Source organism: Triticum aestivum, chromosome 7A (assembly GCF_018294505.1).
Source record: "Triticum aestivum cultivar Chinese Spring chromosome 7A, IWGSC CS RefSeq v2.1, whole genome shotgun sequence".
NCBI classification, from domain to species: Eukaryota; Viridiplantae; Streptophyta; class Magnoliopsida; order Poales; family Poaceae; genus Triticum; species Triticum aestivum.
Genome location: NC_057812.1, coordinates 727,951,499 through 727,974,642, shown reverse-complemented (window position 1 = coordinate 727,974,642; position 23,144 = coordinate 727,951,499). Strand labels below are relative to the sequence as shown.

The 23,144-nt window shown below is 43.2% G+C and overlaps 1 protein-coding gene across 1 annotated transcript; it reads right to left on the bottom strand.

Annotated features, from left to right (window-relative positions):
- Positions 1-10,283: 10,283 nt before the first annotated feature.
- Positions 10,284-11,979, bottom strand: LOC123147128 (expansin-like A4). The gene has a single exon (XM_044566363.1). The coding sequence runs from the start codon at positions 11,680-11,682 to the stop codon at positions 10,711-10,713; it is 972 nt and encodes a 323-aa protein (XP_044422298.1). The 5' UTR covers positions 11,683-11,979; the 3' UTR covers positions 10,284-10,710.
- Positions 11,980-23,144: the final 11,165 nt, after the last annotated feature.

Below are 23,144 nucleotides of genomic sequence, written 5' to 3'. Positions count from 1 at the left end.
GATTCCTCAATGGCTATATCTTTCTAACATGTTTATATTCAAGGATTATTATAATGAAAGCCTTGCAAGTTCCCTAGCTAAGAGAACAAAATTTCAACCACACTTAATAATCATGTTTTTTTCCAAGAAGGCGACTCCAATATATACCATCAGGAATGACTTGAGGTTGTTCATGTGATTTGGATGGAAAATTTGGAAATTCAAAGGCATAGATGATAATGAATCTTTGTTTCGGCCTTAATAGAAAGCATGCCTAATATCGGTGACAATCTTGATGGTATATCTACTTCATCTACTAAGACATGCATGTTCAATTGTGTTGAAATTTTTGACCATGGCCCCCTTTGGCCCTAGGGAAGCACCACCTATAACTTCCTTGTAAATTTTATTATACTTGTAAATTACAAGTACATGAAATCACACACGAAGGCCCCGCGAATTGTCTGCTGCTTCATAGGTCTATCTTCCCTAACCACCAGAAATCTATCTTCATAAGTCCATATTCAATGGCATCAGAAATATAACTTGTAAAACCAATCTACCTCGAGTTCCACATATATAAGATGATGACGACCTGACTAATGAGTTCAAATGAAAATGAAAAGAGATGTGACTCCCGCTTAGGCCCAAAGGAAACCAGCCCGCTCTCTGTTCCTTCGAATGTGGGCATACGACTAGGATTGGCTCAAGAGGGGTATACATCCATGGGAGGCGTCAATTGACCAATCAAGAAGCAACAATCCACTCACTCGTAGGCCCACCAAAACTTCTTTTCTCTGGAGAGAGAAATACCCCACCCACTTCCCAGCCAACCTGCTCCCGATTCAGAGAGGAACCCTCCCCACATCCTGGTGGGAGATATTAGGCGACGAACGCATGACTAGATATATCGGGCAAGAGAAATGGACGAAAAACACGTGGCATAGTAAAAAGGTGGAGCGTCTCTTTCACATCAGATAACTGTTGACACGTGTGGTGGGCGGCATGCATGCATGTACCCATCCAAGTGTTAAAGAAAACAACGCTCGGCACGCCACCGTCGATTGGTGCATGTATTCATGTGTTCACTATGCATTAGTAATCGCGTGCTTCGGTGCCTACCCGCTCCTTAGACGATGGTGCACACTACAAAACAATTCATTCTCGTGTTTTTATTATTTTATGTACAATTGGATAATAGTGTTGTGAGCCATGTCACACCTAGATAGGAGAACTTCTCAGTGGATAGAACTTCCTTACGTGCGTACATCCAAGAATTATTATGACGGAAGTCATGCAAGTTACCCAGGTAAGAGAATAAACTTTCAACCACACACAATAATCGTGTTTTTCCAAGATGAGTGATGCGAATATATATACTATCATGATGACTTGAGATGCACATATGATTTGGGTGAAACTTTTGGAAATAAAAAGGCACATGTGATAATAAATATTTGTTTCAACCTCAATTAAATAGACACATGTGATAATCTTCGTCACAACATGCATGCCTCACATCGATGACAGTGTTGATGACATATCTTGTTCTTCAACTAAGACATGCATGTTAAATTATGTTGAACTTTTTGACCATGATACCATTTGGCCCTAGGGAAGTTTGCCCATGACTTCACTTTACATTTTATTGAACAAAGGCCTCACGAATAGTCTGATGTTTCATAGGTCTATCTTCCCCGACCAAATTTTCCAACTGGAACACAACTAATGAAGATCCTGTTTGAGCTCACTAGATAAAGAAACAAATTAAGTCAAAAATATAGAGCATTAATCACTCTTCAAAACTACAGGTTTTAGCCCTCCATTTGCTGGTTGCCAAAGACGAGAGCTTCGCCTTTGGAAGGGACATTAGTGTAGGGCGACCGGGCCAGCCGAGCCCCTCTGAATTAGTTGATGGTTTTGATGACTCGACGGTGAATATTAAGGAAAGCAGAGAAAGGGGGAGAGGGCAGACGATCGAGGTGTGTAACCGATCTATCTTCGTAAGTCTATCTTCATAGCATAGATCTACAACTTCGACAACCAATCAACCTCAAGTTTCACATATATACGACTATGATGCCCCTATATAAGCGGTGATTGACACGTCTCCAATGTATCTATAATTTTTTATTGTTCCATGCTATTATATTATCTATTTTGCATGTTTAATGGGCTTTATTATACACTTTTATGTTATTTTTGGGACTAACCTACTAACCCAAGGCCCGGTGCAAATTGCTGTTTTTTTGCCTATTTCAGTGTTTCGTAAAAAGGAATATCAAACGGAATCCAAAAAGAATGAAACCTTCAGGAGAGTTATTTTTGGAACAAACGTGATCCATGGGACTTGGAGTAGACATCAAGAAAGAAGCGAGGCGGCCACAAGGAAGGAAGGCGCGTCTGCCCCCCTGGGCGCGCCCCCACCCTCGTGGGCCCCTCGCAGCTCCATCGGCCTACTTCTTCCTCCTATATATATTCATATACCCCAAAAACATTCAGGAGCACCACGAAACCCTATTTCCACCGCCGCAACCTTCTGTACCCAAGAGATCCCATCTTGGGGCCTTTTCTGGAGCTCCGCCGGAGGGGGAATCGATCACGGAGGGCTTCTACATCAACATCATAGCATCTCGATGATGTGTGAGTAGTTTGCCACAGACCTTCGGGTCCATAGTTATTAGCTAGATGGCTTCTTCTCTCTCTTTGGATCTCAATACAAAGTCCCCCTCGATCTTCTTGGAGATCTATTCGATGTAATTCTTTTTGCGGTGTGTTTGTCGAGATCCGATGAATTGTGAGTTTATGATCAAGTTTATCTATGAACAATATTTGATTCTTCTCTGAAATCTTTTATGTATGATTTGTTATCTTTGCAAGTCTCTTCGAATTATCAGTTTGGTATGGCCTACTAGATTGATCTTTCTTGCAATGGGAGAAGTGCTTAGCTTTGGGTTCAATCTTGCGGTGTCCTTTCCCAGTGACAGCAAGGGCAACAAGACACGTATTGTATTGTTGCCATCAAGGATAAAAAGATAGGGTTCATATCATATTGCTTGAGTTTATCCCTCTACATCATGTCATCTTGCCTAATGAATTACTCTGTTCTTATGAACTTAATACTCTAGATGCATGCTGGATAGAGGTCGATGTGTGGAGTAATAGTAGTAGATGCAGAATCGTTTCGGTCTACTTGTCGCGGACGTGATGCCTATATACATGATCATCTCTAGATATTCTCATAATTATGCACTTTTCTATCAATTGCTCGACAGTAGTTTGTTCACCCACCGTAATACTTATGCTATCTTGAGAGAAGCCACTAGTGAAACCTATGGCCCCCGGGTCTATTTTCCATCGTATAAGTTTCCAATCTATTTTATTTTGCAATCTTTATTTTCCAATCTATATCATAAAAGTACCAAAAAAATGTATCTTATTATCTCTATCAGAGCTCACTCTTGTAAGTGACCGTGAAGGAATTGACAACCCTTTATCGCGTTGGTTGCGAGATTCTTATTTGTTTGTGTAGGTGCGAGGTGACTTGCGTGTAGTCTCCTACTGGATCGATACCTTGATTCTCAAAAACCAAGGGAAATACTTACGCTACTTTGCTGCATCACCCTTTACTCTTCAAGGGAAAACCAACGCAGTGCTCAAGAGGTAGCAAGAAGGATTTCTGGCATCATTGCAGGGGAGATCTATGCACAAGTCAAGACATACCAAGTACCCATCACAAACTCTTATCCCTCGCATTACATTATTTGCCATTCGCCTCTCATTTTCCTCTCCCCCACTTCTAAAATGATTTTCAAAAACCTTTGCCTTTTCTTCACCTTCTTCCCGTATGTATCTTTGTTTGTGTTTCCATGTGCCTTCCATTTGCTTGCATCTTTGTTTGCTAAAAATCTATTGATATGGATCCACTTGAAGTGTTTTACTTGGATCATCTTCGATCCTTATGCGCTCGTGCTGAAACCCCAACTAGCCTAGTTGATGGGAAATCTTGAGACGAGCATGCTCATTTTGTGCGTCACCGTTTGTCTGAAAAAGGGAGACTCTTATGGGATCAAATAAACAGATTGATGTGTTATGCTTGGAATCTTTGTGAAATTTATGATTTTACTTGTTGCTCTAAGAACCCTAAAAAACACCTTCCCTACATATGTGAGTTTAATGAAAATGAAATCTTATCTTCTTATGCAAAGGGTGTTTATAGTTACTACGATATCGAACAAATTGAAGAATTTGTTGCTTTTAAGGGTGCTTCTGAAGTTGCTTCTTTGATTGAAAAGTATGATATTACTCTCTACAAATTTGAAAATCTTGACATACTTAAATATTGCTATGAAAACTATGCTCACAATGCCTATGTTAAGGAATTTATTGAGAGAATGACCGTTGCTTTGGAAGAAAATAATGATATATGCACGAATCTATAGATAATTATGATTCCGATGATTTGATTGAAATATCCCTTGATGAACATGATGCTTGATATTCTTATAGCCACTATGCCAATATCTATGGAGATGAATTTGCTATAGTTCCTTATGTTAAACACGAGCTTATTGCTATTGCACCCATACTTGATAGTTCCCTGAATCAAAAGCAAGATTGCAATGATTTTACTATAAATTCTATTGATGTCAATTGTGCTAATAATATGCAAAGCTTGGGGATGCTAGTTTTGCTATCTCTACTAATTGTTGCAATGATCATGATTGGGGTGATTCTTCTTTTGATCTTGAAAATTTATTTAAGCCCATGATGAATATGAGATTGATAATAGTGTTTGCAATATTATTGAAAGTGGCTTTGGAAGAGTGTCAACTTTAGATTACACATATTTGGAGAATGTTCAATCTTATGAAATTTTTGATAAAAGTGGGTTTGGAGAGGTCATGACTTTAGTTAATGTTAATCCCACTATTTTGGAAGAGTTTCAACTTTGCATGCATGTGGATCGTGTCGAAAATATTTTATGTGATAGCTATTTTGTAGAATTTGCTTATGATCCCACATGTAATTGTTATGAGAGAGTAAAATATGATTGTAGAAATTTTCATGTTACTAAATTACCTCTCGTTATGTTGAGATTGCTATTGTTTCTTTCTGCTTCCTTGCATATGCTAGTTTTTGCTTGCTATGATAATTTGTTTGCCTATAAGATGCCTATGCATAGGAAGTATGTTAGACTTAGATGTGTTTGTCACGTGTTTTATGATGTTCTCTTTTGTGGTTCAATTCTTGTCTTTCATGTGAGCATCATTGAAATTATCAATGCCTAGCTAAGGGCGTTAAACGATAGCGCTTGTTGGGAGGCAACCCAATTTTATTTTTTGTTTCTTGCTTTTTGGTTCTGTTTAGTAATAAATAATTCATCTAGCCTCTGTTTAGATGTGGTTTTATGCTTTTAGTTAGTGTTTGTGCCAAGTAGAACCTTTGGGAAGACTTGGGGGAAGTTTTGAGATCTTGCTGTAAAAAACACAAACTTTAGCGCTCACGAGATTTGCTGCCATTTTTTACTGGAAAGTGTGATTAGGTTTTTGCAGATGATTAATAAACAAATTCCTCACGTCCACCAATTTATTTCAGAATTTTTGGGGTTACAGAAGTATTCGAAACCTACAGAGTACTACAGACTGTTCTGTTTTTGACAGATTCTATTTTTCGTGTGTTGTTTGCTTATTTTGATGAATCTATGGCTAGTATCGGAGGGTATGAACTATAAAGAAGTTGGAATACAATAGGTTTAACACCAATATAAATAAAGAATGAGTTCATTACAGTACCTTAAGTAGTGGTTTGTTTTCTTATACTAACGGAGCTCATGAGATTTTCTGTTGAGTTTTGTGTTGTGAAGTTTCCAAGTTTTGGGTAAAGATTTGATGGATTATGGAATAAGGAGTGGCAAGAGCCTAAGCTTGGGGATTTCCAAGGCACCCAAGGTAAATTCAAGGACAACCAAAAGCCTAAGCTTGAGGATGCCCCGGAAGGCATCCCCTCTTTCGTCTTCGTCCATCGGTAACTTTACTTGAGGCTATATTTTTATTCACCACATGATATGTGTTTTGCTTGGAGTGCCGCGTATGATTTGAGTCTTTTCTTTTTAGTTTACCATAATCATCATTTCTGTACACACCTTTTGGGAGAGACACAGATGAATCGGAATTTATTAGAATACTCTATGTGCTTCACTCATATCTTTTGAGCTACATAATTTTGATCTAGTGCTTCAATTATATCTTTTAGAGCACGGTGGTGGTTTTATTTTATAGGAATTATTGATCTCTCATGCTTCACTTATATTATTTTGAGAGTCCTTTACAACAACATGGTAATTTACTTTGGTATAATAAAAACTTCCATAAAAAGGTACATTGAATACTATGAGAAGTTTGATACTTGACAATTGTTTCGAGATATAAAGATGGTGATATTAGAGTTGTGCTAGTTGAGTAGTTGTGAATTTGAGAAATACTTGTGTTGAAATTTGCGAGTCCCGTAGCATGCACGTATGGTAACCGCTGTGTAACAAATTTGAAACATGAGGTGTTCTTTGATTGTCTTCCTTATGAGTGGTGGTCGGGGATGAGCGATGGTCTTTTCCTACCAATCTATCCCCTTAGGAGAATGCGCGTAATGCTTGGTTTTTGATGACTTGTAGATTTTTGCAATAAGTATGTGAGTTCTTTATGACTAATGTTGAGTCCATGGATTATACGCACTCTCACCTTTCCATCATTGTTAGCCTCTTCGGTACCGTGCATTGCCCTTTCTCACCTTGAGAGTTGGTGCAAACTTCGCCGGTGCATCCAAACCCCGTGATATGATAAGCTCTATCACACATAAACCTTCTTATTTCTTCCTCAAAACAGCCACCATACCTACCTATTATGGCATTTCCGTAGCCATTCCGAGATATATTGCCATGCAACTTTCCACCGTTTCATTTATGACACGCTTCATCATTGTCATATTGCCTTCCATGATCATGTAGTTGACATCGTATTTGTGGCAAAGCCACCATGCATAATTTATCATACATGTCACTCTTGATTCATTGCCCTTCCCGGTACACCGCCGGAGGCATTCATATAGTCATACTTTGTTCTAGTATCGAGTTGTACTCATTGAGTTGTAAATAAATAGAAGTGTGATGATCATCATTAATAGAGCATTCTCCCAAAAAAAGGGGAAAGGCCAAAAAAAGAAAAAAAAGAGAAAAAAAGGGACAATGCTACTATCCTTTTTCCACACTTGTGCTTCAAAGTAGCACCATGATCTTTATGATAGAGAGTCTCTTATTTTGTCACTTTCATATACTAGTGGGAATTTTTCATTATAGAACTTGGCTTGTATATTCCAACAATGAGCTTCCTCAAATGCCCTAGGTCTTTGTAAGCAAGAAAGTTGGATGCACACCCACTTAGTTTCTTTTGTTGAGCTTTCATACATTTATATCTCTAGTGCATCCGTTGCATGACAATCCCTACTCCTTGCATTGACATCAATTGATGGGCATCTCCCTAGCCCGTTGATTAGCCGCGTCAATGTGAGACTTTCTCCTTCTTTGTCTTCTCCACATAACCCCCATCATTATACTCTATTCCACCCATAGTGCTATATCCATGGCTCACGCTCATGTATTGCATGAAAGTTAAAAAACGTTTGAGATTACTCAAGTATGAAACAATTGCTTGGCTTGTCATCGGGGTTGTGCATGATGAGAGCATTCTTGTGTGACAAAAATGGAGCATGACCAAACTTTATGATTTTGTAGGGATGCACTTTCTTTGGCCATGTTATTTTAAGGAGACATGATTGCTTAGTTAGTATGCTTGAAGTATTATTGTTTTTATGTCAATATTAAACTTTTGTCTTGAATCTTTCGGATCTGAATATTCATGCCACAATAAAGAAAATTACATTGAGAATTACGCTAGGTGGCATTCCACATAAAAAATTCCGTTTTTATCATTTACCTACTCGGGGACGAGCAGGAATTAAGCTTGGGGATGCTTGATACGTCTCCAACGTATCTATAATTTTTGATTGTTCCATGCTATTATATTATCTGTTTTGGATGTTTAATGAGCTTTATTATACACTTTTATATTATTTTTGAGACTAACCTACTAACCCAAGGCCCAATGCAAATTGTTGTCTTTTTGCAAATTTCATTGTTTCGCAGAAAAGGAATATCAAACGGAATGAAACCTTCGGGAGAGTTATTTTTGGTACAAACGTGATCCAGGGGACTTGGAATAGACGTCAAAAAAGGAAAATATTATAGGGCTCACTCCTACTCCTCCTGTTCCCGCACAAATGTGGGCATACATCTAGGATCGACTAGAGAGGGGGGTTGACCCGTGGAAGAAGGCGGCGGTTGACCAATTAGGGATCACCAATCCACTCACTCGTAGGCCCAACAAAACTTTCTTTCTTCGGAGAGAGGAACCCCTACCAAGTCGCAGCCATTCCTCCACTGTTTCGGAGAGGATCTCTCCCTGCCTCTGCGCTGTAGAGATTGAGTGGGGAACACATGACATGAGCAATAGTTGCACCCTTTCTTTCACATAAAATAACTAACGGTCGACACGTGTGGTGGGCGACATGCATGAACCCATCCAAAGTGCTCATAAAAAAGGTCGGTACGCCGTTTTCTAAAATTGGTTGGTGTGCACCATCGTTCAAGCAGCAAGGCACATGATCACTAATGCATCACGATCACATGAAATATGGGAACCAACAGAAGCATGGTCATTAGCGTGCACGGTGGCGGACCGACCTTTTTTTTTGTGAGCACTTTGGATGGGTTCATGCATGCCGCCCACCGCACGTCCTTTTTCTCATACATTGAGCGTGGTGTGCACCATCGTTCAAGCAACACGCGATTACTAATGCATCACCATCACATAACATACGGGAGCCAATAGAAGCATGGTCATTGGCGTGCACGGCGGCAAACCGACCTTTTTTCATGAGCACTTTGGATGGGTTCATGCATACCGCCCACCACACATCATTTTCTCATACATTGAGTGTGGTGTGCACCGTCGTTCAAGCAGCAAGGCACGCGATTACAGATGCGTCAAGATCACATAAAATACGGGAAAGAAAATTTATTCCAACTTGATTAATTCATTATACGAGAAAAAGGAAAGGTGTTGAAATATGTCCTCCAACCACTAATTCCTAGAGGATCTCCCCACATCTGGGCGGTAGACATTGAGCGGGGAACACATGACATGATTGGACCCTTTCTTTCATAAAAAATAACTAATGGCCGACACGTGTGGTGGACGGCATGCCTGAACCCATCCAAAGTGCTCATAAAAAAACGGTCAGTCCGCGGCCATGCACGCCAATAACCATGATTCTATTGGTTCCTGTATTTCATGTGATTGCAATGCATTAGTAATAGCGTGCCTTGCTGCTAAAAAAAAAATGAAACTCCATGGGCACTAGCACCCACGGTTTTATTGATATAGAAGAAGCATCCCTCATGAGAATTTCAGAAATTCGTCCCCGACGTGGATCGAACTCTGGTCGTTAGGTTTACAATCATGCGCCCCCAACCACTGGGCTATGCCCACATCCTCTAAAAATGAAACTCCATGGGCACTAGCACCCACGGTTTTATTGATATAGAAGAAGCATCCCTCATGAGAATTCCAGAAATTCGTCCCCGACATGGATCGAACTCTGGTCGTTAGGTTTACAATCATGCGCCCCCAACCACTGGGCTATGCCCACGTCCTCAAAAATGAAACTCCATGGGCACTAGCACCCACGGTTTTATTGATATAGAAGAAGCATCCCTCATGAGAAGAACTACAGTGCACACCAACCAATTTTAGAAAGATTGATAATTTGTGAGTGGAAAGAAAATTTATTCCAACTTGATTATTTGCACAATGTATGAGAGTTGAAACTAAAAATGTGTGAATTCGTAATATGAGAGCTGAAACTGAAATATACATATGATTATTTGCACAATGTATTCTGTTATCAATATAAGTACCATAACAAAATGAAAATATTTTTTCATACGCAGTTGCATGTTGAGGTGAAACTTTTTCATATATGGTTGCATGGTAGGGCGACATATTGGTGTCGCAAATCCTACATCTACGTAAGGCTACGAACATTTTCCATAATATCCTAAAATTTGTTAGTGGGGATCACCTATTTAGTGTTAAGATGGACCTTCTAACCAGATTTTCTCTATTTTGTGATTAATTTCATATGACAAATTACAAATTAAGCACAACGGAAATTAATATGATACGGTACAGTTAATTTAGCCATAGTCGGCAATTGATCAATCTTAATCAGCTCGTGGAATCAACCTACAATAATGCTCTCCTACTATGCTAAAGAGGAAGAGGACGTGCAGCCAAAACAGCAACACTGTCATGTGATTCCAAGACCAAGACAGATCTATGTACATGTTCTTCTCTGCATTAGTCCCTTCCCGCCACACGTGAAGCTACACTCCAATCTCCTCTGTTTATACTTTAGAACGGGACATGGAGGTTTTGTCCTAATCGGGACTCATCGTCGACCATGCGCACACATGCATGCATGTCGTACGTTGCGATGTACACGTCTCTGTACAGTGTACATGCAGCATCGACCGATATTCCGGCGGCCAGCCGGTGGAGATGTGCGTGTCTGGCGTCGCCGTCGGCATGCAGGTTGGCTCCGATGGACATCGATCGGTCACTGGCTCATCCGTGGACGCATGCAAGGGGAGCGCGTCATCGGAGCGTCGTCGCCCTCGTCCGTGGCCGAGCAGGAGGCGCCGCCGCAGGTGTTTGCGGCGACGTCGGTGACGCGCAGACCGGTGTCGTAGACCTCGCCGGGCTGCCACTCAGCGGGGAGCACCGCCCAGTCGGCGCGCAGCCACTTGCCGCCGGAGCCCGCGGTGACCACGAGCCGGAGCCGCAGCGGACCGGCCGGCACGCGCGACGTGCGCCACACCGAGGGGGACGCCTCGCGCCGGGTCATGTACTGCCACGATGTTGGCAACGGTGCTGCGTCGCTGTTGGTGCCGCTAGAACCGGTGACCGCCTGCGCGACCTCGACGGCGGCGATGTCGGTCTGGCCGCCCTGGTAGAGGAAGCGGAGGGCGAGGTAGCCCTGGTCCCTGCTGCTCGTCTCCTCTACTTTAACGGCCAGGTTCTTGCTCTTGTACACGCAGGGAATCCTCCTGAAGTCCACGTCGAGGGCCGCGTCCGCGAGCTCGGCGCCACGGTCTGGCGTGGCCATGGCGGCAAAGGTGTCCTTGGTGAGCAGAAAGCGGCCAGCTTCTGTCTTGTTCGTGTCCGGCACTTCGCCTACGACGACGACCTTGACGCCATCCTTCGCGCACGCGCTCCGGCCCCTGCACCTCAGCTGGTAGCAGGCGCCGCACGCCCGGCCGCCGCGGAAGAAACCGGCGCTGACGGCGGCAATGTGGAAGCCCTCGTCGACGGCCGTCTCCGCCGCCGCCGGGCCACCGTACCCGCACGCGGCCCCGGTGAGCGCGCCGGCGTCGGGAGGGAGGATGGACGCGGTGGACCTGCGCGGGCACCAGCCGCAGCGGTACGTCGCCGACGAGGCCCGCGCGGCCGGCGCCGAGGCGAGCAGCAGGATCAGGACGGCAGCCGCCGCGGGGAAGAGGGTCAGAAGCAGCTGCGGCAAGGCGGCCATTATCGCCGTTGGTTGTTGTAGATGGAAGATGTGATGAAGTGATGATAGCCTAGAATTAGTCCCGTCCAGCGGATCGATGGATAAGGCAGTTGTGAGAGACTCGTTGGAGAGGCCGGGGGTGCGTGGTGGTTTAAAGCGAGCGGGAGGACGAGCGGCATGGGCCGGGGACGTGGGGAGCACGATCGATCCAACCCAAGGTGAAGGTGGCGCGAATGCGACGTGACCTCGCTCTCACGCGCGCGCGCAGAAACGGTCGTAAACTCGATCGCTAGTTGGCTAGTGCGCGCGCGAGACTTTGCACACGGGACGTACGCTTGGTCGAGAGTCGAGGGCAATGTCCGTCGACGTCGACCGACCTTGCCCCGTTGTCCGATCAGGACAATTGTACGCGTACGACGACACACGGGTCGACGGATGTCGCTGTCCGAAAGCGAGCTGCCCACAATGAGTAACGAGCGCATGCATGCTGCCAGACCGTGTTGATTCCGTCCGTGATCTTGGAGTGACTGCGTGCATTGCACTCTCGACCGTGACGACAATAATTTCCATGCGACAGCTACTCGTGCACTTACATTAGTATTTCCTCCGTAAAAGTGTTTACAGAGGAAGTAATACATACATGAAATTTAACGGCCAAGCATATGCTCAGATTTCAAATTCGGCGTTTGATTGCATGCACGCGTGAAACAGCGGTCTCGTTGTTGCGTGCATGTGACCAGTGGTAGGCACCTACCGCTGCAATGCTATGACACGGGCTCCCTTAAGCCTGAACAGCTCCGAATTAAGTGCCGGTGGTGGAGCTGAACGAGTGAGACTGGCAGCAAGGAATCTTTGGACTTGGACCCCGCCGGCCGGCATCGCCGACGGAGACGGGACAAAGGATTGAACCGGACCGGCCAGGCCAGGCCAGGCCAGGCCGTACGTGGAGCAGAGATTAATTGTTCCGCACAACTTTTAAACAAGAATAGCTGCAATGAGAATCAAAGATCTTCACAGCTTCCTTTTCAAACTGAATATACTACTAGTACAAATGTTGCGCGGAACATTTAAATACTTACAACAGCTGCCATGAATATCACAGATCTTCACATTTGAACTTTTAAACGCGTATTATAATAGCTGCTACGAGTATCACAGATCTTCACATTTGAACTTTTAAATGCTTATTATAACAGCTGCTATGAGAATCAGCGATCTTGAGTTATTAACTAGTAACTCCACCACACACACAAAAACAACTAATTAAGCTTTTTTACGGAACTAATTAAGTAATCAGAGCTGGAAATAGATCAACAGCATCGATCGATGGACGTGTGGGTGCGTGCCATGAATGAGCTTACATATATGTATATGTATTTGCACTCCATGAAACCCATGTGCTAACAGAAAACCTCCTAGCTAGCACAATTCTAATAATTCGCACAAGGGAGCTGGACATCAGCAGCAGAGACAGACCGATCTCCATGATTTCGCCTGCTTATCCTCAAGGCTGTCTTCGACTTCTCCAGGATGCATGCCAGTATATTTATTCATCTTTGTCTGAGGATTATAGTACCAATCCCGAGATATCGGCCATTTTACTTACTTAAATTAGCAAGCTGCCGTTGTAATAAACTGCAAGTGTACGCTCGTTGCTGCGGACTGGTATGTAATTATGTTAATAAATGTTTAGGATTTTGCTATAAATCGACGTTAGATTTTTTAGCATGGCAAATCAAATGTCTCAGATATTAAATTATGTTGTGGTGAGGATGCCACTTTTCTTTAGGAAACAGGGCAAATCCTTGTCATGTTCAGCTTTTGCCAGGATTTACCATGCTTGTTAAAACAAATTGTCATCCTCGTGGCAACATAATTGACCATAAAAAATGTTCGATCTGCCATGCCTAAGTCTGATTTAGATTTTTTACTTTTCCTTTATATATGGACTGGTTGATGTATTTTTGTTATTCAGTTAATGAAAAGGGGTTATGCTCGGTTAAGAAAAAGATTCTATATGTTTCTGAATATTTAATTGGCTACTGTGGATATGTATGGCCACATTTTCCGGAGCAAGCTAAGTAGACTGACAATTCTCAGTCAATCTTACATTTTCTTTCATACATACATATTAAAGGAATTGTTTCTTGTTAACAAGGGAATGGTGCAAAAGGGCCTGGTACTACATTGAATTAAAGCGGTAGGACAATACTCTTACATTATGAGGAGTCAGGACCCAATAGGAATAGGAAATTACAAACCAGACCCTAACTTTTACAAGGAGGATCCGAACGGAAAAAAAGAAGATTGCAACCATGTCCAAATCCACTCCCGGTTTGATTCAGTTGCAATGTCGTCGAGCACGAAAACCACTTGGGATGCCACAAACCCCCACAACACCACCAACAGGACGTGGACCCCGAGTAGAAGCTTCATTGCCTTCCTTTTTAGCTCATGGGTTGCGAGGAAGATACATGATTGTCTTTCGACAAGATAGTTCAACGGCATGGCCACAATGGCTGGCAATCAACAACGGCGTCACACATTGTTGCTTCTTCGAGGATGCCATTGATGATGTGCTCATTCCAATGTATGCTATCCAGCTCTCCACAACTCCTCTACTCCTTATCCATCTCCACGATGGCTTATAGAGTTGAGGCCGAGCAGAGGGCTCTCCTCCAGATCGGGGTGCCCGACAAGTTTATGGTAGGAGATGCCAGTGTTGTCGCGGCTGTCTGAAGGAAGCACCGCACCACCACCATCATTAGCCAGACAAGCTGCGCCAGCCACTAGTCACTACTCGCATGTGACGGCGGCGCACTCCCTAACATCAACGCCACATGCCTCCGAGGCAGACTCAACCTTACTTCTATTATCTACACAAGGAACCAACACTCCTCTCCCATATCCACATCGAGTTCTAGCGCCACTGGTGAAGAATGGGGAGAGAGTCGGAGCGCCTCTCAACACGGGCGAGAGAGGGAGTGTGGGGTTTTAAAAAATGCCAGAATTTTTCTTAAAAAAATGTTCACCCAATTAAAAAACTCTTCATCTCGTGTAAAGAAAATTGTAGTTGAAAAGAATAAATCCTGCACGGATCTTAGTATTATCAATTGACTGAAAATTGGCAAGCCTGTTAGTGCTACTTATCTTGTCGGGATTATCACTGATTCATGAGCGGTAGTTAAGCAGGAAATTCTCATTAGAGATGGCTCCCGCTCCCGCTCTCGCTCCCGCTCCACCCTCCCTGCCGGTCACCCCGCCGGCCTCCAGCAACGCCCCAGCCACCAAAAACCCACCGGGCACCCCTGCCCCTTGTTGGGGAACGTAATAATTTCAAAAAATTTCCTACGCACACGCAAGATCATGGTGATGCGTAGCAACGAGAGGGCAGAGTGTGATCTACGTACCCTTGTAGACCGACAGCGGAAGCGTTAGCACAACGCGGTTGATGTAGTCGTACGTCTTCACGGCCCGACCAATCAAGCACACCGAAACTACGACACCTCCGAGTTCTAGCACACGTTCAGCTCGATGACGATCCCCGGACTCCGATCCAGCAAAGTGTCGGGGAAGAGTTCCGTCAGCACGACGGCGTGGTGACGATCTTGATGTACTACCGTCGCAGGGCTTCGCCTAAGCAATGCTACAATATTATCGAGGTCTATGGTGGAAGGGGGCACCGCACACGGCTAAGAATATGATCACCTGGATCAACTTGTGTCTCTAGGGGTGCCCCCTGCCCCCGTATATAAAGGATCAAGGGGGGGGGGGTGCGGCCGGCCAGGAGAGGGCGCGCCAGGAGGAGTCCTACTCCCACTGGGAGTAGGATTCCCCCCCTTTCCTAGTTGGAATAGGATTCGGGAGGGGGAAAGAGGAGAGAGAGAAGGAAGGGGGGGGGGGCGCCGGCCCCCTCTCCTTGTCCTATTCGGACTAGGGGGGAAGGGGCGCGCAGCCCATCCCTGGCCACCTCTCCTCTCTTAGAATAAAGCCCACTAAGGCCCATATACCTCCCGGTGGGTTCCGGTAACCTCCCGGTACTCCGGTAAAATCCCGATTTCACCCGGAACACTTCCGATATCCAAATATAGGCTTCCAATATATCAATCTTTATGTCTCGACCATTTCGAGACTCCTCGTCATGTCCTTGATCACATCCGGAACTCCGAACAAACTTCGGTACATCAAAACTCATAAACTCATAATATAACTGTCATCGAAACCTTAAGCGTGCGGACCCTACGGGTTCGAGAACAATGTAGAGATGACCGAGACACGTCTCCGGTCAATAACCAATAGCGGAACCTGGATGCTCATATTGGCTCCTACATATTCTACGAAGATCTTTTATCGGTCAGACCGCATAACAACATACGTTGTTCCTTTTGTCATCGGTATGTTACTTGCCCGAGATTCGATCGTCGGTATCTCAATACCTAGTTCAATCTCGTTACCGGCAAGTCTCTTTACTCGTTCCGTAATACATCATTTCACAACTAACTCATTAGTTGCAATGTTTGCAAGGCTTATGTGATGTGCATTACCGAGAGGGCCCAGAGATACCTCTCCGACAATCGGGGTGACAAATCCTAATCTCGAAATACGCCAACCCAACATGTACCTTTGGAGACACCTGTAGAGCTCCTTTATAATCACCCAGTTACGTTGTGACGTTTGGTAGCAGACAAAGTGTTCCTCCGACAAACTGGAGTTGCATAATCTCATAGTCATAGGAACATGTATAAGTCATGAAGAAAGCAATAGCAACATACTAAACGATCGGGTGCTAAGCTAATGGAATGGGTCATGTCAATCAGATCATTCATCTAATGATGTGATCCCGTTAATCAAATAACAACTCTTTGTTCATGGTTAGGAAACATAACCATCTTTAATTAACGATCTAGTCAAGTAGAGGCATACTAGTGACATTCTGTTTGTCTATGTATTCACACATGTATTATGTTTCCGGTTAATACAATTCTAGCATGAATAATAAACATTTATCATGAAATAAGGAAATGAATAATAACTTTATTATTGCCTCTTTGCACTAGAGTCAATAATCTAGTTCACATCGCCATGTGATTTAACACCAATAATTCACATCACCATGTGATTAACACTCATAGTTTACATCGTCATGTGACCAACACCCAAAGGGTTTACTAGAGTCAGTAATCTAGTTCACATCGTTATGGGATTAACACCCAAAGAGTACTAAGGTGTGATCATGTTTTGCTTGTGAGATAATTTTAGTCAACGGGTCTGTTATATTCAGATCCGTAAGTATTTTGCAAATATCTATGTCAACAATGCTCTGCACGGAGCTATTCTAGCTAATTGCTCCCACTTTCAATATGTATCTAGATCGAGACTTAGAGTCATCCAGATCGGTGTCAAAAATTTGTATCGACGTAACCCTTTATGACGAACCTTTTTATCACGTCCATAATCGAGAAACATATCCTTATTCCACTAAGGATAATTTTGACCGTTGTCCAGTGATCTACTCCTAGATCACTATTGTACTCCCTTGCCAAAATCAGTGTAGGGTATACAATAGATCTGGTACACAGCATGGCATACTTCATAGATCCTATGGACAAGCCATAGGGAATGACTTTCATTCTCTTTCTATCTTCTGCCGTGGTCGGGTTTTGAGTCTTACTCAATTTCACACCTTGTTACACAGGCAAGAACTCTTTCTTTGACTGTTCCATTTTGAACTACTTCAAAATCTTGTCAAGGTATATACTCATTGAAAAAACTTATCAAGCGTGTTGATCTATCTCTATAGATCTTGATGCTCAATATGTAAGCAGCTTCACCGAGGTCTTTCTTTGAAAAACTCCTTTCAAACACTCCTTTATGCTTTGCAGAATAATTTTACATTAGTTTCGATCAACAATATGTCATTCACATATACTTATCAGAAATGCTATAGTGCTCCCACTCACTTTCTTGTAAATACAGGCTTCACCGCAAGTCTGTATAAAACTATATGCTTTGATCAATTCATCAAAGCGTATATTCCAACTCTGAGATGCTTGCACCAGTCCATAGATGGATCGCTAGAGTTTGCACATTTTGTTAACATCTTTAGGATTGACAAAACCTTGTGGTTGCATCATATACAACTCTTCTTTAAGAAATCCATTAAGGAGTGCAGTTTTGTTATCCATTTGCCAGATTTCATAAAATGCGGCAATTGCTAACATGATTCGGACAGACTTTAAGCATCGATACGAGTGAGAAAATCTCATCGTAGTCAACACCTTGAACTTTGTCAAAAACCTTTTTCGACAAGTCTAGCTTTGCAGATAGTAACACTACTATCAACGTTCATCTTCCTCTTGAAGATCCATTTATTTTCTATGGCTTGCCGATCATCAGGCAAATCCATCAAAGTCCATACTTTATTCTCATACATGGATCATATCTCAGATTTCATGGCCTCAAACCATTTCGCGGAATCTGGGCTCATCATCGCTTCCTCATAGTTCGCAAGTTCGTCATGGTCTAGTAACATGACTTCCAGAAAAGGATTACCATACCACTCTGGTGCGGATCTCACTCTGGTCTACCTACGAGATTCGGTAGTAACTTGATCTGAAGTTACATGATCATCATCATTAGCTTCCTCACTAATTGGTGTAGTAGTCACAAGAACAGATTTCTGTGATGAACTACTTTCCAATAAGGGAGAAGGTACAATTACCTTATCAAGTTTTTTACTTTCCTCCCACTCACTTCTTTCGAGAGAAAGTCCTTCTTTGGAACAGATCCATTCTCAGCAACGAATATCTTGCCTTCGGATCTGTGATAGAAGGTGTACCCAACATTTTCTTTTGGGTATCCTATGAAGACATATTTCTCCGATTTGGGTTTGAGCTTATCTGGATGAAACTTTTTCATATAAGCATCACAACCCCAAACTTTAAGAAACGACAACTTTGGTTTCTTGCTGAACCATAGTTCATACAGTGTCATCTCAACGGATTTAGATGGTGCCCTTTTTAATGTGAATGCAGCTGTTTCTAATGCATAACCCCAAAACTATATTGGTAAATCGGTAAGAAACATCATAGATTGCACTATATCCAATAAAGTACGGTTGTGACGTTCGGACACACCATTATGCTGTGCTGTTCCAAGTGGCATGAATTTGTGAAACTATTCCACATTGTTTTAATTGAAGACCAAACTCGTAACTCAAATATTCGTCTCCGCGATCAGATCATAGAAACCTTATTTTCTTGTCACGATGATTTTCCACTTCACTCTGAAAGTCTTTGAACTGTTCAAATGTTTCAGACTTATGTTTCATCAAGTAGATATCTACTTAAATCATCTATGAAGGTTAGAAAATAACGATACCCGCCGTGAGCCTCTACACTCATCAGATCGCATACATCAGTATGTATTATTTCCAATAAGTCAGTTGCTCGCTCCATTGTTCCGGAGAACGGCGTTTTAGTCATCTTGCCCATGAGGCATGGTTCGCAAGCATCAAGTGATTCATAATCAAGTGATTCCAAAAACCCATCAGCATGGAGTTTCTTCATGCGCTTTACACCAATATGACCTAAACGGCAGTGTCACAAACAAGTTGCACTATCATTATTAACTTTGCATCTTTTGGCTTCAATATTATGAATATGTGTATCACTACGATCGAGATCCGACGAACTATTTTCATTGGGTGTGTAACCATATAAGGTTTTATTCATGTAAACAGAACAACAATTTATTCTCTTACTTAAATGAATAACCGTATTACAATAAACATGATTAAATCATATTCATGCTCAACACAAACACCAAATAACACTTATTTAGGTTCAACACTAATCCCGAAAGTATAGTGAGTGTGCGATGGTGATCATATCTATCTTGGAACCACTCCCAACACACATCGTCACTTCACCCTTAACTAGTCTCTGTTTATTCTGCAACTCCCGTTTCGAGTTACTAATCTCAGCAACTGAACTAGTATCAAATACTGAGGGGTTGCTATAAACACTAGTAAAGTAAACATCAATAACATGTATATCAAATATACTTATGTTCACTTTGTCATCCTTCTTATCCACCAATTACTTGGGGTAGTTCCGCTTCCAGTGACCAGTCCCTTTGCAGTAGAAGCACTTAGTCTCAGGCTTAGGACCAGACTTGGGCTTCTTCACTTGAGCAGCAACTTGCTTGCTGTTCTTCTTGAAGTTCCCCCTTTTCCCTTTGGCCTTTTCTTGAAACTAGTGATCTTGTTAACCATCAACACTTGATGCTCTTTCTTGATTTCTACCTTCATCGATTTCTTCATCATGAAAAACTCGGGAATCGTTTCCGTTATCCCTTGCATATCATAGTTCATCACGAAGTTCTACTAACTTGGTGATGGTGACTAGAGAATTCTGTCAATCACTATTTTATCCGAAAGATTAACTCCCACTTGATTCAAGCGATTGTTGTACCCAGACAATCTGAGCACATGCTCACTAGTTGAGCGATTCTCCTCCATCTTTTAGCTATAGAACTTGTTGGAGACTTCATATCTCTTAACTCGGGTATTTGCTTGAAATATTAACTTCAACTCCTGGAACATCTCATATGGTTCATGACGTTCAAAACGTCTTTGAAGTCCCGATTCTAAGCCGTTAAGCATGGTGCACTTAAACTATCAAGTAGTCATCATATTGAGCTAGTCAAACGTTCATAACGTCTGCGTCTGCTCCTGCAATAGGTCTGTCACCTAGCGGTGCATCAAGGACATAATTCTTCTATGCAGCAATGAGGATAAACCTCAGATTACGGATCCAATCCGCATCATTGCTACTAACATCTTTCAACACAATTTTCTCTAGGAACATATCAAAATAAACATATGAAAGCAACAACGCGAGCTATTGATCTACAACATAGATATGCTAATACTACCAGGACTAAGTTCATGATAAATTAAAGTTCAATTAATCATATTACTTAAGAACTCCCACTTAGATAGACATCCCTCTAATCCTCTAAGTGATCACGTGATCCAAATCAACTAAACCATGTCCGATCATCACGTGAGATGGAGTAGTTTCATTGGTGAACATCACTATGTTGATCATATCTACTATATGATTCACGCTCGACCTTTCGGTCTCCGTGTTCCGAGGCCATATCTGTATATGCTTGGCTCGTCAAGTATAACCTGAGTATTCTGCGCGTGCAACTGTTTTGCACCCGTTGTATTTGAACGTAGAGCCTATCACACCCGATCATCACGTGGTGTCTCAGCACGAAGAACTTTCGCAACGGTGCATACTCAGGGAGAACACTTTTACTATGATAATTTAGTGAGGGATCATCTTATAATGCTACCGTCAATCAAAGCAAGATAAGATGCATAAAAAGATAAACATCACATGCAATCAATATAAGTGATATGATATGGCCATCATCATCTTGTGCTTGTGATCTCCATCTTCGAAGCACCGTCGTGATCACCATCGTCACCGGCGCGACACCTTGATCTCCATCGTAGCATCATTGTCGTCTCGCCAATTTTATGCTTCCACGACTATCGCTACCGCTTAGTGATAAAGTAAAGCATTACAGCGCGATTGCATTGCATACAATAAAGCGACAACCATATGTCTCCTGCCAGTTGCCGATAACTCGGTTACAAAACATGATCATCTCATACAATAAAATTTAGCATCATTTCTTGACCATATCACATCACAACATGCCCTGCAAAAACAAGTTAGACGTCTTCTACTTTGTTGTTGCAAGTTTTACATGGCTGCTACGGGCTTAAGCAAGAACAAATCTTACCTACGCATCAAAACCACAACGATAGTTTGTCAAGTTAGTGTTGTTTTAACCTTCGCAAGGACCGGGCGTAGCCACACTCGGTTCAACTAAAGTTGGAGAAACTGTCACCCGCTAGCCACCTTTGTGCAAAGCACGTCGGGAGAACCGGTCTCGCGTAAGCGTACGCGTAATGTCGGTCCGGGGCGCTTCGTCCAACAATACCGCTGAACCAAAGTATGACATGCTGGTAAGCAGTATGACTTATATCGCACACAACTCACTTGTGTTCTACTCGTGCATATAACATCAACACATAAAACCTAGGCTCGGACGCCACTGTTGGGGAACGTAGTAATTTCAAAAAAATTCCTACACACACGCAAGATCATGGTGATGCATAGCAACGTGAGGGGAGAGTGTGATCTACGTACCCTTGTAGACCGACAGCGGAAGCGTTAGCACAACGCAGTTGATGTAGTCATACGTCTTCACGGCCCGACCGATCAAGCACCGAAACTACGACACCTCCGAGTTCTAGCACACGTTCAGCTCGATGACGATCCCCAGACTCCGATCCAGCAAAGTGTCGGGGAAGAGTTCCGTCAGCACGATGGCGTGGTGACGATCTTGATGTACTACCGTCGCAGGGCTTCGCCTAAGCACTGCTACAATATTATCGAGGTCTATGGTGGAAGGGGGCACCGCACACGGCTAAGAATATGATCACCTGGATCAACTTGTGTCTCTAGGGGTGCCCCCTGCCCCCGTATATAAAGGATCAAAGGGGGGGTGCGGCAGGCCAGGAGAGGGCGCGCCAGGAGGAGTCCTACTCCCACCGGGAGTAGGATTCCCCCGCTTTTCCTAGTTGGAATAGGATTCGGGAGGGGGAAAGAGGAGAGAGAGAAGGAAGGGGGGCGCCGGCCCCCTCTCCTTGTCCTATTCGGACTAGGGGGAAGGGGCGCGCGGCCCAGCCCTGGCCACCTCTCCTCTCTTCCACTAAAGCCCACTAAGGCCCATATACCTCCCGGGGGGTTCCGGTAACCTCCCGGTACTCCGGTAAAATCCCGATTTCACCCGGAACACTTCCAATATCCAAATATAGGCTTCCAATATATCAATCTTTATGTCTCGACCATTTCGAGACTCCTCGTCGTGTCCTTGATCACATCCGGGACTCCGAACAAACTTCGGTACATCAAAACTCATATGTCATCGAAACCTTAAGCGTGCGGACCCTACGGGTTCGAGAACAATGTAGACATGACCGAGACACGTCTTCGGTCAATAACCAATAGCGGAACCTGGATGCTCATATTGGCTCCTACATATTCTACGAAGATCTTTTATCGGTCAGACCGCATAACAACATCCGTTGTTCCTTTTGTCATCGGTATGTTACTTGCCCGAGATCCGATCATCGGTATCTCAATACCTAGTTCAATCTCGTTACCGGCAAGTCTCTTTACTCGTTCCGTAATACATCATCACAACTAACTCATTAGTTGCAATGCTTGCAAGGCTTATGTGATGTGCATTACCGAGAGGGCCCAAAGATACCTCTCCGACAATCGGAGTGACAAATCCTAATCTCGAAATACGCCAACCCAACATGTACCTTTGGAGACACCTGTAGAGCTCCTTTATAATCACCCAGTTACGTTGTGACGTTTGGTAGCACACAA